An 11250-nucleotide genomic window follows, 5' to 3' on the forward strand; every position below is an offset into this window, starting at 1 on the left:
AAATAGGCCCCAAGCGCGAGCCCTGAGGAACACCCGAAGTAGCTACAAATGGCTGCGATTCATAGCCATTAACCGTAACTTTTGACGTTCTATTGTCTAAGTAAGTTGCAAACCACTTTAACATTAGACCATGAACACCAACCCTTGACAACTTAGCTAGCAGCAGCGAATGATCCACCTTATCGAACGCCTTACTGAAATCCATATATATTGCATCTATTTCTTGGCCACTATCGATAATTTTTGAAAATTTTTGGGGACACTTCAAAGGAATCGTGGCGTAGCGTGGCCTGTGGTGTTCACACAATCGGCCATTGTTTAGTTCCTCACCGACAGTCGACCGGGATAGTGCACTTTTTTGTTGCGTGCTAGAATTAGAATTTTTGATCGCCTAAAATGTCAGTATCGTGGAGCAATGAAGAAACTTTCAGGTTTATTGATTTATATCAATCTGAGCCCGGTATAGCTTTGTGACGGTACACACTTCTGTAATACTTGTAAACAGTAAATAAATAGCCGCAGCCGTAACTACTTCTACGTCCATCGCAAGTGGTTTGGCAGGCAGCAATGAGACATGCGCCACTGTGTGAACACCAAGTGGTCGTGGCCTACAGTTGTGCATTGTGTGTGTCCTCAATACCTGAGCGAGGTGCAGCGGCGCGGCGAGCAGCGCGCGGGCCAGCAGGCGCGCGCCGCCCGCCCCCGCGCCCGCCCCCGCGCCCGCCCCCGCGCCCGTCAGCGAGCCCGCGCCGCCCGCCAGCACCGCGCGCAGCAGCTCCGAGCTGCCGAACACTCCGTTTTCGATGCACCATGCCATCTATTTGCAATAGCACATGTATCTTTCAGGTTATATTATATTATCAGATTGTGTTATATTATAAGATGTGTGAAAACCCTCACGAAAAAATTTATTAAACTACAATTTTAAGAGTATTTTCCTTTCAAATTATATTACATAATTCCAACCTACTATCGCTGATGCCAGCGCATTCAGCAGGAAGCAGAGAGCGTCTATACTGCATGCTCATTACCCAAATGTGGTAATGTGCAGCAAGATCTTTAATGCTTTTTCCCAGCGCAAAAATAAAACATTTAATATACATATATGTATAAACAAGGTATTCATTCTCATCAAAAGTAGGAGAATAAACAGTGATACGTACGAGTAACATGTCGGCAGGGCCGGCGCGGGCGGCCCGCAGGCGCGCCTCGAGCGCGGGCACGTGCACGCGGTCGAGCGGCTCCAGCGCACCGCACAGCGCCGCCGCGCGCAGCGCCGTCACGCGCACCGAGCCCGAGCTGCTCGACATGTGCGGCGCGACCTCCTTTTCCGTTATTTCCTAAAATACCATATATAGACGATCAAGAGCATGCAGTACGTATTACAATAGAAAAATTCCCACGAATATCTGGGGAGACAGAGACGCACCTGCAGCTGGTGGCGGTCGAGCGTGTGCGGGAGCTGCGCGTACAACTGCAGCAGCGCACGGCGCGCGGGCGCGGAGGCGCGTGCGCGGCCCCACAGCGCGGCGCGGAGCTGGCCGCGCGGCGCCAGCTGCTCGCGGAATAGCGCCGCGTGTTCGCACAGCACGCGCGTGGCCGCTGTCGCCACACAGAGACCGCATTTATAATATGATAAAACAGGTCAATATACTAAGTGATTGCCGATTTCCAATGCGTATTCATGCGACTGTGAGCGAGCGACGCACACGAACCTTGCTCGCAGCGCGGCAGCTGCGCGGCGCGTGCCACGCTGTCGGCGAACAGCGCCAGCTCAGTGAGCGGCAGGTCGGCGCCGAAGTGGCGCAGCAGCCCGCCCGCGCCCACCGCCACCGCACCCAGCGCGGCTCCCTACCATAAGACACACACGCCATTTTTATGGAATATGAAACTATACGCGTAAAATTTAAGGGAGACGGTCGATTCCAAATCAGAAAAAAGCCAGACCTAAAGCCTGTGAGTTATGCTTTAATTATTGTATAAAAAAGGAGAGATCTTTATGAGACTTGCAATTATGTTAGGTAATAACTTGTGCTTGCAAAATCAGGAGATTCAACATTTTCAAATTTCATTTCATTTCATTTTCATTTCAAATGCTATCTGACTGATTTATACTATTAAAAAACTTTAACAATAAAAATACACTTACAGTGAGTTTATTTGAATCGAGCATATTTAGAAAAATTCGCCAAACTTTGGGCACATCCTCTGACACCAAATAGGGATGATATTCACATATGGCACCTGTAAAATATTTGATTATAAGTTCACAGGCGCGCACTGATTACATAAAGCTCATAAAGTAAATTTTAAACAAATGAAACTTTTAATGAGAAGTGAGTCAATAGAATTGGTATACACTCATGAATGATATATTGCCAACTGGTATAATATTTACCAACTAGCAAGGCAAGAGGTGCTTTGCACACAGAACTCTCCTCGAGAGCAGCCAGGTGTCGGGAGAAATTAAGACCAGCAGCAGAACTGTGCTTGCAGATGCTTGTAAGACAGGTCAGTGCATGTTGGCGTGCTGTCGCGTCATAGTGTAGGGAGCACACCTGGAGACAACAATTTATATCATCATACTTCTAAACTAGCTAACATTGTTCATAATCATTCAATCATTAATAGTTCATAAACATGCAATTATTTGTTAACCTGAACAATTTGATGGTAATACTCGTGTGGGATGCTGTGATTCTGAACCAGGTAGCTCAAAAGCTTCAGAGCCTCTACAACACACTTGGCCCATCTTTCCTCACTGCGTTTGCTCGACATCACTTCCAATAAATGCACCGGTTGATGCAATAATGTTGAAACAACCCATTCTGCACAAAATTAATATATATATATATATATATATATGAACAGTTTACTCATTTTAATTTAATGTGAGTTTATGGTATACATCCACCTCTTTATGTTTCACTTTTTTCTTCAAAAAAGTTTAGTGTGGCTTATTACAATGTAAATTCTAAAGAAATCTTACTATTTAATAAGAAAAAAAAGACGTGTGGCACTCGGGGACTGCCGCGGTAAAGCTATTGCATAGCATGCCTTCAAGCCACACCTCTGTGCCCGTCGGAGTGGGGAGCGTGAGGTTTTTTCGTTACGGAATTTCTGGATTCGGTCCCCGCGCTCAAGGCCCGCGATAGAAGCTATGCAATAGCTTAATAATAAATAAATATTTGTAGTTTTAGTTTCCACCTCATAGGTATATAGTTTTGGATATAAATAAATAAAAATAATTATTATTAGTTTAACTAACAATGGGTTATATTATATTAAAATTTCTATGAAATAATAATAGATACTGTACCGATTTCAAAATCAGCCAAATCTTCCGCAAGTACTAAAGACGCATTGGATACAACTTTTGAAAAATTGTCACCGTCGTCATAGCCTTCATAATTTTCGATCAAGTCTTCCCAAACATCCATACTTTTTCTTGTTCCTTAGGTATCACGCAATAAATATTTTAAAACAAAGCAGACCGTTGGGTTGAGCACGGTTTGACTTTTGAGTGAATGAAGTATTTGGTATTTGTATTCTCTTTGGAGTGAACCGGAGTACGACCGGAGTGAACCGAATTCGATCAACCGAGCTTATTAACTGTCAGATGTCAAAATCAGCTGTTCAACCCTCTGAGTGTTCAACAGTTAAAAATTTATGCGCATGCGCATGACAACTTCATAAATTATAAAAGCGCATATCTATTATCTGTGCGCAAAAACATTAGCACATTAGCATTAGCACTAATTCGTAGACAGTTTCTCTGTCTACGCACTAATTGCTTTAACACTATGCACAGATTAGTAAATTGTTACTAAACTTAACACACTTAAGTAATCATCGTGCTACCTGTGGACTGTGGTGCCAGTAGGTAGGTATATAAAACTCAGTGATAAAACTGGTCTGAGGTAGGATTAGATCTTTAAACTTACGCAACAGATTTTGATGGGGGTTTTTCAAACAAATACTTTTATTATTGATGAAGAATATACCTATATAGATTACCACATTATTATAAATTAGGCACTATTATGAACTCTGCTTCTACGGGGCTTCTTTCATGGCGAGTCTCTGCATTGTTTTTGCCACGTTTTTGCTGTGGTTTTTGCAGGTTTTTGCCATATCGAAACTAGGAAGTGGCAACATTGGCACTTGGCGGCCATTGTTTTTTGTTCATGACTCATATTATATTCACTTCATTCGACAATCGACATACGACTTTGCTGCATTGCGCTTGGAGCAGCTGATATTTATATAAAACGGGCGTCGTCACAGTTCCTTTTGTGACTGTTTTTTAAAGCGTTTCCTTGTTTGAAGTATCGTGCTTGCACCATCATGGCTCGAACTGGAATAATGTTGCCTTTAGCGTTTCTATTTTTAGCAGCCCTGGTTCCAACAGAAGCACAAAGTAAGTACACATTAAATGAATTTTAATTCCACCCAACTGGATGGCCTCGTTTAAATTAATATTTAATGTTTAGCTCATTGGTGAATGATATTTTGAGGAAAGAACTTGCATGCGCTTTGTGCTGCGGATCGATACAGAAAGGCTCATCGTTACATATAGGATGATGTCATATTGGTGTCACTTCAATTATTCCATCCTCCATTTACAGTAGATGTCCATTTTTATGGCTTCCAAATTCCTGAATGATCATTTTCCAAATTACTCTATTACTTTTACAATGAGTGCAATAATTGTACTTGTTTTCTTATATTATAAGGGGTAAAATCATAATGCCTATAATTAGAATTTTAGATAATATCTGCGTATTTGGTTTAGTTCTTGATTGTTCATATAGAGTCAGTTGTGAAACAAATCTATAATTTTCATATAAATTAGTAGATCAAAATGTAATGTGAGTGAATATTCATACAAAAAATGTTTTCCTTTCTCACTAGTTTTTATAAAAAAATGATTAATTTATTAAAATCCTGTTTTATTTTAAATTAATACAGCTAACTACTGATAAAATCTTTTGATTCTTGTTTGTCCTTTTGTTTGAATATTTAAAGATATATTGAGACTAGACTTAATTCAATATTATTTATTATTGTACTAGGTATTGAGTATTAAACCTACAGTAGGATAATGAGAGTGGTACAGACTCATATTTGGAAGAAAATGTTACCGATGCTATTTCTTAAACTAGAACAGGGGGGTCTGTCCATGAGAGTGACAGATAGGTCATTATAACCAATCGAGATTGCTATAATATCTATACACTATAGATATTGTGTGCAAATTATAATATGTCACATGGTGGCATAGAGTTTATCCAGGTATAAATGTAGTTGAGGAACATTTTAAGAACTATCATATTATTATTATGTTTTGGTATATTACAGAACAGTTAATATAAAAAAATAATGAAATTTATACTGTAACTAGATTAAATTATGTTAAATATGTTTAAAGAATTATGCATAGAATAGTTTGATTTCATTTGGGCTTTGAGATAAAGAAAAAAATCAGAACAAACTTATTCATGAATAAAAATATAGAAAATCTAAAAATAAAAGAATATAATGAATGTTTGGAATGTTGATTTTGCTATCTCGGGCAGTTAGTTATCAGCAACGCTATCTGAATCTTAGCAAACACCGCAGTACTGTGTATTTGTGTTACTGCAGTGACGTCTACTACTTATCACTATTCTCAATGACAACAGACAACCCGGCTTTTAATTACTCTTTTAGTAATATTTATTGAATGATAATTAAGTTATATCTTTATCATCTCTTCTAGTAAGCTGATTTTTTTTTATTCTCATTTATCACACAAACTGAATCAATTTCAGTGCGAGGACTGGTGATGGATAATTGGTTGTTCATTATTATCAAAGTAAATGAAACCCATTAAAAAAGGAGTGGGAATGTGACAAAAATGAAATAAAATATGGTCGATCCGAGTTCGAGAAGTGGGAGTGGAGGAGCATTTAAGAGTAAAAAATGGTTTATCGTCCTATGGAAAAAAGTTGAATGGCAAAGTTGTAGGTACTAATAAAAATTTCTACAACGTTGTACTTGCAATTTTTCACATAACCTCAAAATTTAGGTAAAAAATTGAAATATGTAATCAAGTTTGTGGTTCCTCCCACTTCCCGAATTCGGCTCGACAGTAATTTATTTTTCCTTTCATTTTTATGACCCTCCTTTTCTAATGGGTTTCATCCTACTGTGATCTTTTTTGCTGTAAAAATTATCGACTCTGGTCTATGAGGCAAATTGTAACTCATATGACACTAATTATTTCCATTGCTAAGTATATTCAGTATTTCAATGTCTATGGAATTCAATAAGGTAGGAAATAGTTACAAAAAAGAATTGCAATTGGATTTTGTATCATTTCGTGTAATCGGTATCGGAACGTGGCAAGCAAGATTGTGCGCGTTGGGCAACGGGGTGGGGGTGTGGGGTGTGGAGCGATAACGATGTGAAGGTGTCGCGTGCGTGGTGCAGAGGGCGCGGAGGGCGCGGCGGAGCGCGAGACGGTGGTGCGCGTGTCGGCCGGCGCGCCGCTCACCGTGGAGTGCCGCCTGCGGCCCGAGCAGCGCGCCGAGTGGCGGCGCGACGGCGGCGCGCTGCCCGCCGAGATGCGGCCCGTGGCGGAGGCGCCGGCGCCCGACGGCCGGCTCACGGCGCGCCTGCGGGCCGCTGCCGCGCGCGCGCACCTGGCTGGCACCTACACGTGCACGCCCGAGCGCGACCAGCGCGTGCGCGTGCTCGTGCAGCCTGCCCCCGCCGGTACCGCCGCGCATGCGCTCGCTCACCGCTCTGTAGCGTAGTGATCTCGCCCGACGCCAAACTCGTCGCCTTCCCGTAGTTAGTCGCTTCGTTCTCGTCTACATCACTGTCGTGTCGTTAGTATCTCGCTTTGTTGTAGTTGTACGAATTCGTGATCGCTCGGTATTTATTGTTATTGGTAGTCGTCGAGCACGTCGTTATCCGTGTCGCATCGTAGAGCTTTTTGTTATTTTCGAAGTTTACGTTTTGGGCAACCGTTCGACGGTATCGCGTCGCACACGCGTCTAATTCTTTGCAAAGGCACGAGGGCGTCGTCGTGCGTGTGCGCGCGACTAACCGATCGCTTTTTTATTTTTTTGCACTACCATACCTAAATTATAAAATATCTTATCAATTCAATAATTCTCTTCTTTCTCATTAATATATTAATTTACATTACCTATAAATATATTTGTATTGACACAATATCGAATCACGTTTAATTCAAGGAAACAGTACCCTTTAAAAAGGGTAGTGATCCATTATAAGCTTTTATTTAAGTACCTAACAAATAAGAATAATCGTATGTCGGCAATTAAGATAGATATACTTACCTATTCATTACGTTTTTACGTTTTTTTTTTTTTTAATATTATGAGTAGACATCTTAGAAAGCCTTACATTAAAATATAGAGCTATTTTATTTGTAATAAAGATAAGTTTTCAAAATTTGCATAAGTTTTCTTTTAGTATTTTTTTTGTTGGCAGTACAATAAAGTATTTAAATAAATAAATAAAGATAATGTACAAATATTACCAAAGTCGAAAACATTGAGGTACAATCAACAACCAATATAAACAAACATCAGCTAATGCAAACAATTATAGATAACTGTAGCGACACCTGGCTGATGGCTCTGAATCGCGCAAGCGAAATGTTTTCGCTACAGAGCATATAATATAATATATTCAAACTCAAACATTTATTTATTCAACTATATATTAACTGGGCTTTATTAATAAGGCCCAAGAGCGCAGGGCAAAGATATTAATTTATCACTTGGACCGGGCAGTATTAATAATTCCCTACTTGTCGAAGGGGCAATGTAATAAATGGGACCGCGTCTAAGCCGACGGAGCCTATTTCTGGGTAGTTAAAAAAAACAGGAACCTAACCCACCCCAACAACCTTATCCAAACCACGACTATGCTATAAAAAACACCAGTTCACCTATTTTATTACTTTGGCCAAAATGAAATGAAATAAATAGGGTGGGCTTTATACATAATGATGACAGGGAAAAGTGATTAATCATGGTATTTTCATCACATCCCAATTAAGTAGGGCATTACGAATACAGACCGGCAATTATTAATATTGCCTGAACGTATCAAATTGCCCGTAACATATTATACATCTTTCCGAAATCATTCATCGAGGCATTAACGGCCGCGGCCGGCCAGTCTAGTAGGTCGAGGATTTTCCCTATTTCGATGCAGGAATTCCACCTTCTTTCCTCCACTGTAACCATTAGTTATTTAAGTAATTTATATCTTTCCACCCCGTTATTTACAAAATACAGTTAAAGTCCATTTATTATCCTAAATTTCAACTTAAAGGATCACTACAGTCCAAATCACTATTTCTCTTTTTGTGCTGAATGCTCATTAGCACGAAATAAATAACGTATTTCATATGTACTGTATCGAAAATACAATCACATATGAACATTTATTATCCTTTTGTATTTGCACGAGCTGTCTATCATCTAACATGCCTGCCGCTTTTCCAATCCCTATTTGGTCAGGTTTTGTGCAAAATGCAAATATTGCCACGAAATTTGAATGAGAGAAATAATTATAACATTAACTAGTTGTTAATTAATAATTCCAAAATGTTGTCCTTTTATTTTAAAAATGCAACCCTTCATCTATAAAGTTCAAGTCCAATTAAACAAATGTCCTCGCATAAACAACAGCATCGCCAGAAAGTAGATCCAACAAAAAATAGTTTTGTGTCGATTCTCGATCACTACCCTTTTTTCGTGCTCCGCCTATTGAATCGCGGTTTGTATTTTGATACGAGTGTTCTATTATTAATTTACTTCTGATAATTAAATTTATATTGATTGTTAATTAATAATAATTTCTGGGCGACGCATTAATGCGACGTACATCGAGGACGGTCACATGCGTCACCAACGGTCGGATTAGACCAATTGCCGGCGAGGCTACGACCTAATTGTTCGATTTGGCCGCGCAGGCGAGGCGAGCCCGGGCGCGGCGGAGGTCGGCGCAGAGGAGGCGCGCCAGCTGCTGTACGACGTGCGCTCCAACATCACGCTGCGCTGCGAGCTGGCCAACGACGGCGGGCTCGCGTACGTGTGGAAGAAGAACGGCACGACGCTCGAGGAGGTGTGGGAGATGAAGGACCGCTACCAGCTGGAGCACGGCGGCGCCGAGTTCCGCGTGGCGCGCGCCGTGGAGGACGACTTCGGCAACTACTCGTGCGCGCTGGCCGGCCAGCCGCAGCAGCAGCTGTGGGACGTGCGCGGCCGCCCGCACCTCAAGCTGCCCGCCAACAGCAACGTCGTCGAGGGACAGAAGCTTAAGCTCACCTGCAGGGTACGCGTCGACTCTCTTCTTCTTAACTCACTTCACTTTGCAATTTGACGTTTATAAATCAACATGATTTGAATAATTTTTTGGCGGGGGGCAGGTGATCGGCAAGCCGTACCCGCGCGTGCAGTGGAGCTACTCGAACTCGACGGACGAGGAGGGCAACTTCACGGACGTGGCGGCGCTGGGCGCGCGCGTGTCGCTGGGCGCCAGCGAGCAGGGCGTGCCGGACGGCGCGCTGGTGCTGGACGCGGCCGCGCGGGAGGACGCGGGCCGCTACCGCTGCGCCGCGCCCAACGCGCCCGCGCCCGCGCTCACCACGCTGCGCGTCAAGGACATGTACGCGGCGCTGTGGCCCTTCCTCGGCATCTGCGCCGAGGTGTTCGTGCTCTGCGCCATCATCCTCGTCTACGAGAAGCGCCGCACCAAGCCCGACCTCGACGACTCCGACACCGACAACCACGACCAGTGAGTCGCCGCTGACATAATACATAATATATCTGTATACGAGTAACGGTGCATTTACATCAAACGAGCGAATGCTCATTCGAACTCCACTATGTCGAATTCTTTTAGTGTAAACTGGCAAAGAGCATTCTTTCGTTGTTCTTAGTGTGTTCGAAAAGATTCTATGCGATGTTATATATAATACTGAACGACACTGTATTTGAGTTTTATTTTTGACTAAATGATCACGAAAGAATGTTCTCGCTCTAGAGTCTAGCTCTATGTTCGTTTGATGTAAATGCACCGTAAGAGCATTTCCTATAACAATGTAGTGTATAATTATTAGACGTCGACACAATAATATGTTATTGCAAAAACAATTAGTTATTTACATTTATCATTTACATAATTACTGTACTTATGATAATGTTGCTTAAGTATGAAATAAAAATAATCTAGAATGTAAAACATCACATCTACAACTAGGTAGTTATGTCTTAATTATTGTTATAATTATAGCCCGGTATAAACATAAACTCTTACAACAATTTAACAGGTTTTAACTAATTTAATAATTAATTCTGTACATTTGTTTCGCAGGAAGAAGTCGTAAGTCTTGAGAGCCGTCCACAGCAGAGGGAGGCCGAAGGGAGGGGGAGGGGGGGTATCTGCGAGCAGCGACGTAGGAATCTGCTGCGTATTGCAATATTGAGATTTTTTTATAATAATGAAGTACCAAAAAATTATAAGATTGTTATTTAGTTATAAATTTATATTGTGAAAGTGCGCGCGAGCTGCTCCGTAGCCGGCGACCCCGACCGGCTCCTGCCGAATTCCCTTTTGCTTAACTCGTGTAAATAAAATGATTGTAATATATTTTATTTTTATCTTTCTTAATCGAATGCACGTAATCTATAAAGATTTCAATCGCCAGCTTACGTTATCGGTTGCCGATCGTCACGCTGCTCCACATTAGTGTCGTACTTAAAAACATATTGTGCTCGAGTTATTTTTTTGATTTTTATTAACATTTAAATTAGAATCTTGTATACAAGTTTGAAACGCGTTTTAATGTTGCTGTTCGACCTTGCGAGTGTTGTCTCAGCGATACGACGCGATCGCATAAGACGGGGAAATTACCTGTTTATTTAAAGAAATCTTATTTTATCTCGTTCGTGATTTTGTTATCGACAAGAACTCGTTTTTATCATTGTTATACGATTAAATAATGCGACGGTTGCGTTATCGCAATTGTCTTCTGAAAACGCAGCACATTTAGACTATTTTAGGATAAACTTGTCGATTAAGAGTAAAATGAACACCGATAGAGTGTAGTAGACGAGTAGCGAACGCCCCGCAGCACCGCTCCGAGCGGCAACTGCTCCATAGTACCTGTCGTGTGATGTGACGCTGTGATTTAACCACCAATAAAGTTACAATAACCAA

The 11250-nt window shown here is 41.6% G+C and overlaps 2 protein-coding genes across 3 annotated transcripts; one reads left to right on the top strand and one right to left on the bottom strand.

Annotated features, from left to right (window-relative positions):
• Window positions 1-735: 735 nt before the first annotated feature.
• LOC149901493 (uncharacterized) lies at window positions 736-3565 on the bottom strand. Its single transcript, XM_090111135.1, has 8 exons — window positions 3320-3565; window positions 2659-2828; window positions 2399-2558; window positions 2150-2244; window positions 1716-1851; window positions 1430-1602; window positions 1171-1340; window positions 736-817 (listed from the first exon to the last, which is right to left on the bottom strand). The coding sequence occupies exons 1-8, from the start codon at window positions 3438-3440 to the stop codon at window positions 736-738; spliced, it is 1107 nt and encodes a 368-aa protein (XP_089967261.1). The 5' UTR covers window positions 3441-3565.
• Window positions 3566-4166: 601 nt separating this feature from the next.
• On the top strand, window positions 4167-11250 carry Bsg (immunoglobulin domain-containing protein Bsg). 2 transcript variants are annotated; one of them, XM_090110602.1, is made up of 4 exons: window positions 4167-4420; window positions 9002-9363; window positions 9458-9825; window positions 10405-11250. In XM_090110602.1, exons 1-4 carry the CDS (start codon window positions 4348-4350, stop codon window positions 10415-10417), a joined length of 816 nt encoding a protein of 271 aa, XP_089966728.1. In that variant the 5' UTR covers window positions 4167-4347; the 3' UTR covers window positions 10418-11250. The 2 variants fall into 2 exon arrangements, with proteins under 2 accessions (XP_089966728.1, XP_089966729.1); XM_090110603.1 differs by lacking the exon at window positions 10405-11250 and having other exon boundaries at window positions 9458-9829.

The sequence above is a fragment of the Colias eurytheme genome, chromosome 16 (assembly GCF_061535395.1).
Source record: "Colias eurytheme isolate Ceu_HAF_F1 chromosome 16, ilColEury1 Martin Lab GWU primary, whole genome shotgun sequence".
NCBI lineage: Eukaryota > Metazoa > Arthropoda > Insecta > Lepidoptera > Pieridae > Colias > Colias eurytheme.